We start from the raw sequence: 5349 nt of genomic DNA, 5'->3' as shown, positions 1-5349 counted from the left end.
ATCTGAGTGATAGTAAAACTTCCTAGCTTGACTAAGTGAGGTTTCGGGCAAGGAGGAAGTGATCCCTCCATTGTACATTGAGTTGATTATTGTTCATCAAAGAGAAGGTGCTCATCTTTGTGATTGGTCTTCAAGTTTGAGGAAAGCTTGGTAGACAATCGGTTTGATACTCTATCTTATTTTTTTGTTTAATAAAATTCTCATTGCTTATATATATTCTTATGTCTGATCAACATTGTTCTCTTCTTTAAATTTACTTGATTGGTCTCTACTAGAAAAGAAGGTAAATTTTTTATTAAGTAAAAAGTGCTTAAACTCAATTAAGTTTTAATCAACCTAATTCACCCCCCTCTTAGGTTGTCTTTGGGCCTTACAATTAGTACAAAATAGAACAAAATTCTCTTAATATCACATAATATCGAAATTAATGACTAACCGGGTCTCATAACCTCCCCCTCTTAGAACAATTTCATCCTCGAAATTAATACCTTTGTTCATGAACAAAGAAGGATACTTCTTTTGCATGTCTTCCTCCAATTCCCAGGTGGCTTCCTCCATATCATGATTTCTCCATAAAATCTTCACCAAAGGTATCCGTTTATTCCTTAGTTCTTTCACCTTTCGATCCAAAATCTGTACTGGTTGCTCTTCGTAGGTGAGGGTTTCATCTAGCTCCACGTCCTTAGGTTGTAGAATGTGAGTGGGGTCGGGATAGTATTTCTTGAGTAAGGAAACATGAAAGACATTGTGAATTCGAGACATACTGGTTAGCAATTCTAGCTGATATGCCACCGTCCCGACTCGTCGTTGAATCTTATACGGCCCTACATATCGGGGTTTCAATTTCTTTCCTTTTCTAGCCGCAACGGTTCCCCTTAGTGGTGTAACCTTTAGGAACACCATGTCTCCCACCTCAAACTCCAGGTCTTTCCTTCGATGATCAGCATAACTTTTCTGCCGGCTCTAAGTTGTTTGTATTTTCTGGCGAATAATTTTGACCTTTTCTATTGCTTCTTCAATCCAGGGTACTGTGGTCGAATCTAATACTTTCCTCTCACCTACTTCATCCCAAAAGATCGGTGTGCGGCACTTGCGCCCGTATAAGGATTCATACGGTGCCATTTGTATGGTAGAATGATAGCTGTTGTTATAGGCAAACTCGATCAAGGTGAGGTGTTGGCTCCAGTTCCCTCCAAAATCCATAACACATGATCGGAGCATGTCCTCAAGGGATTGTATAGTTCTCTCAGATTGTCCATCTGTCTGATGATGGTAAGCTATACTTAAGTGAAGTTTAGAGCCCATAGCTTCTTGCTTCCTTTGCCAGAATCGTGACATGAAACGGGGATCTCTGTCCGAGACAATACTCACCGGTACTCCATGTAGCCGTATAATTTCATCTAGATACAGCTGAGCTATTTTTTCTGGGGAGTACTTCATGTTCACGGGAAGAAAATGAGCTGATTTGGTTAAACGGTCCACAATTACCCATATGGCATCATGTCCTTTTGCTGTCCATGGGAATCCTAAAACAAAATCCATCGTAATGTTTTCCCACTTCCACTCTGGCACTTCTAACGGCTGGAGTAACCCTGAGGGTTTTTGGTGCTCAGTTTTAATCTGCTGACAGGTTAGACATGTTTGTACAAACTGAGCCACCTCCTTCTTCATACTATCCCACCAGTATAACTTTTTCAAATCTTGGTACATCTTTGTCGTACCCGGATGTACAGTATATCGTGATCAGTGAGTTTCTTCCAATATCTCCCTTTTAATGTCTTTATCCTGTGGTACAACCAACCGATTGCGATACCTCAATATCCCATTTGAGTTCACATTAAAGTCAGGTATCGTCCCTTTTCCAACTTTCTCCTTCCATTTTTGCACTTGAGAATCATCCTTCTGAGCTTCTTTTATACGAGGTATTAGAGTAGAAGTTATCATAATATTGCTAAAAAGCACTGCTAACTACTTAAGTTGAGGAGTCCATTCCCCAACTTTCTCTAATAACTCCCACTCTCTTACCTGCAAACTGGACACCTGAGCTTTACGGCTAAGAGCATTAGCTACTACATTAGCTTTCCCTGGATGATACTTAATGGTGCAATCATAATCCTCTAGGAATTCCATCCACCGACGTTGCCTCAAATTCAACTCTTTTTGTGAAAATAAATACTTGAGACTCTTGTGATCGGTGAATACCTCAAAAGTTATCCAGTACAAATAACGACGCCACTTTTGAAGAGCAAAAATTACGGCTGCTAATTCCAAATCATGGGTGGGGGCTCATGAGGTTTTAACTTTAGGGATGCGTACGCTATCACCTGCCCGTTTTGTGAGAACCCCCTCTTTAAACCGTAATTTTCCTCATTTATATGCCCTATTCTAAGATTTAGACTATTTAATATATGCCCTTACAAATTATTTTCTAGGTGTTATAATAATTTCCATGCATTTCATTTCAATTCATTTTACTTGAAGTAAAATATTTCCTTGAGCAAGGTTGTAAATAATTCACCAGTTGTAATTGTCCAAGTGTTCTTTTATTAGAGGTAGAGACTTTATGTGAGAGATTAGAGGTGTTGAATAATTATTGGTGCATTTGGAAAGGTAAGAATGGCATTAGTCAAAGATTAAGAAAGGTTAGGACAATAATGGAGCCATGTGGCAAAACCCTAGCCATAGGTTTGTTTGACTAAGGATTAGAAGACAAAATAAAAACTAAACATGGCTCTTTTCTTCCCTTAGATGGCCGAACCCCTTAGCAAAAAAAAAGAGAGAGAGAGAGCTCCATACACTTGCTTTTTACCCTAGTAAATCAAGAACAAAAATCCAAAGGAGAAAGATCTAGAGTTGTGAGACAACTTTCTTCAATCCTTGAGATTATTCCAAGCTTAAAGTTTCCATTGTGGTGGATTGATTGGTGACATGGGCAACTTGTAAGTGAGGTAAGTAATCTTTAAATTAGGGTTTTATGATGTTATCATCCACTTTAAGCCTTAATGATGAATTGCAAGTTATGGTGGTTGATATTTGGGGTTAGTCCCATGAATCAATCAAGTAGTGATAAAGCTTGTTAGTATGCACACCATGTGTTTGATGAAATGCCTAGCCCTTGTTCATGTGTGTGTATAAGGTATTAACATGTTTTTGAACCCCTTTTTAGTAGATCTAATACTTGTTATGTGATTGGAGTACAAATCATGAAAGGTTGAAAGTTAGAAAAGTTGGGGAGGTGCTGTCCGAAAATTTCAAGGGCTTGCTGCCCTGTTTTGCTTTGGTAATCTCATGCCTAATTTGGCTACAAGTGTGAGGGATATATGTTGGGTTATGTGTGTGGAGGTTGTCTACAAAAAATTAGCCAATTTGGTTGGATAAATCTTGAGTTATGAGCGAAGAGGCAAAACTGGACTAGGTCCAGGAATTTTCTGACCAGTGATCTTGTGAAGGTCATAACGTTTTACTCAATGATTGGAATTGAGTGCCATTTGTGGCATTTGAAAGTGGACTCTTAGAGCTTTAAACTGGTACCAAGTTAATTTTCTGGTTCGTCCCGAGCGATTCGTGGCATGTCTTGAAAGTTGGCTGCCCGGTTGTTACTGTTCATCCGAGACTGTCCAGAAAATTCATTTGGTTGCTTAATTTTGAACCACTTACGTTTGGATTTTAGAAATGGTTTCTTCTACACAAATATAGCCTTGTGAACCTAGTTTCTAACAGCACCAACGGAACCTAATTCTGAGTTTTCTACAGTGAATTATAACCATTTTCCCGAGACTGCCGGGCAAGACTGTTTAATCCGAATAAGGAACCTTCAAGTCTAAATGAAACATTTCTTTTGCCGAGCTTTCATGTACACACTAAAATTATTTTCTCATGAACTTTTACCATGTTATGGACCTTATTGCATGCCGAATTAAGTAGCCTAGACTACTCACTCGGTTTCTTAATGAACCTATACTTTAGTAAGGAACGAATCCAATTGTTAATGATTTCACTCGTTGACCTAGGTTTGGGAAACGAAGGTGATCGTAACTGAGACGTTTGACGTCGATTGCTACTTTTGCTTGATAGGTGAGTGTTCCACTACCTGCTACCTGTTATGTGAAATATTCGAAATACTTGATTGATAAGTGTTGGGGCGAAACACTGTTTTGACAAAATGGAGGCGAGTGGTACTTTACCGCACTCGATCTCTCTTGTTTACACTGAAGTTATATATATTGTTATTATGAGATGTGATATCTCTATGAATCCCTGTGATTGAGTTGTTTGGGTGATATCCCATCAACTACTATTACCGTTTTGGTATCCAACCTCATAGGTGAGTCGGTCGTATCGAGCCAGCAAGGGCTTGGTCGAGAAGGCCGATAAACCTTGAGGACTGTTTACTGTACACTGGAAATCGGTATACTTGAGTATTACCAAACTACTGTTATGGAGTGCGGGCCCGATAGGGGGTTGATTGGTGGACGGGGACTGGTGAAAGAGGTGTTCTACGGACCCTTTTATACTGTGCATACAAGTGTTGACGGAGTGTCAATAGGAGGCAATTATGATCAAGCTCAAGTGGATCTTTGGCTTTTGAAAGTCACCTGTATCCTTGAATTGAACTGTGATTAATTGTTATTCTACTGTACGATACTTATTTGGTTATTTTGTGACCTTATGTGACTATGTGTTTACTTGTTTTTACTCGGAATCTCATTGGGTTTTAGCTCACCCCATTCCCTTTGTTTTCCTTAACAGATCGGGAAGGGACTTGATCAAGAGCTTTTTAACTTTATTTGGCTCGTACTTGCGTTTTGAGGTTGTAACTTTTGTTTAAGCAGACCTGTAAGTTTAAATTTTTAAGTATGACTTATGCTATGTAATTTTGAGTGTGGAGTGGTAAGTTGACATGTGTTGATACATATGCTAAGCTGGAACGTTGAAATAGTGAAAATGTTTTAATTAGGGTTTTAATTCCCTGTATTGGAAGATGTTCTATCCGTTTCATTGATGATATTAGTTCTTTGAACGACTGAGTCTTAGCGAGAGTTGGGCAGGCAACCCGTTGATACCCTAGGGTTCGCCCTAGGGAGAGGTACGGCTGTCACAGTTGGTATCAGAGCCCAGGTTTGAATTGGCCCGGGCGAGTTAGAAATTTCCGACTTGAGGATTATATTGGATTATTTCCCATAAGAGTACTTAAGCTTATTTACTTTTTTGTGTAGGATGGATGGACATAGTGGCTCTAGTGATAGTCCAGCTAGTGAGCAGCCCCGTGGAGTACTCCCGATGATTAAGTATCGGATCCGGCCAAGAGGGGCCACTATACGTTGGAGTCCGGCCAACCGCCATCGGCGT

The 5349-nt window shown here is 39.6% G+C and overlaps 1 protein-coding gene across 1 annotated transcript; it reads right to left on the bottom strand.

Annotated features, from left to right (window-relative positions):
• Positions 1–408: 408 nt before the first annotated feature.
• LOC113704546 (uncharacterized) lies at positions 409–903 on the bottom strand. Its single transcript, XM_027226439.1, has one exon. The coding sequence runs from the start codon at positions 901–903 to the stop codon at positions 409–411; it is 495 nt and encodes a 164-aa protein (XP_027082240.1).
• Between the last annotated feature and the right edge of the window lie 4446 nt (positions 904–5349).

The sequence above is a fragment of the Coffea arabica genome, chromosome 8e, assembly GCF_036785885.1.
Source record: "Coffea arabica cultivar ET-39 chromosome 8e, Coffea Arabica ET-39 HiFi, whole genome shotgun sequence".
NCBI lineage: Eukaryota > Viridiplantae > Streptophyta > Magnoliopsida > Gentianales > Rubiaceae > Coffea > Coffea arabica.
This window is presented reverse-complemented; position numbering and strand designations above follow the sequence as displayed.

What these genes read in the sequence shown, in the direction of transcription:
- LOC113704546 (XM_027226439.1), bottom strand. Translation starts at nt 903, where the DNA reads ATGGTGTTCCTAAAGGTTACACCACTAAGGGGAACCGTTGCGGCTAGA.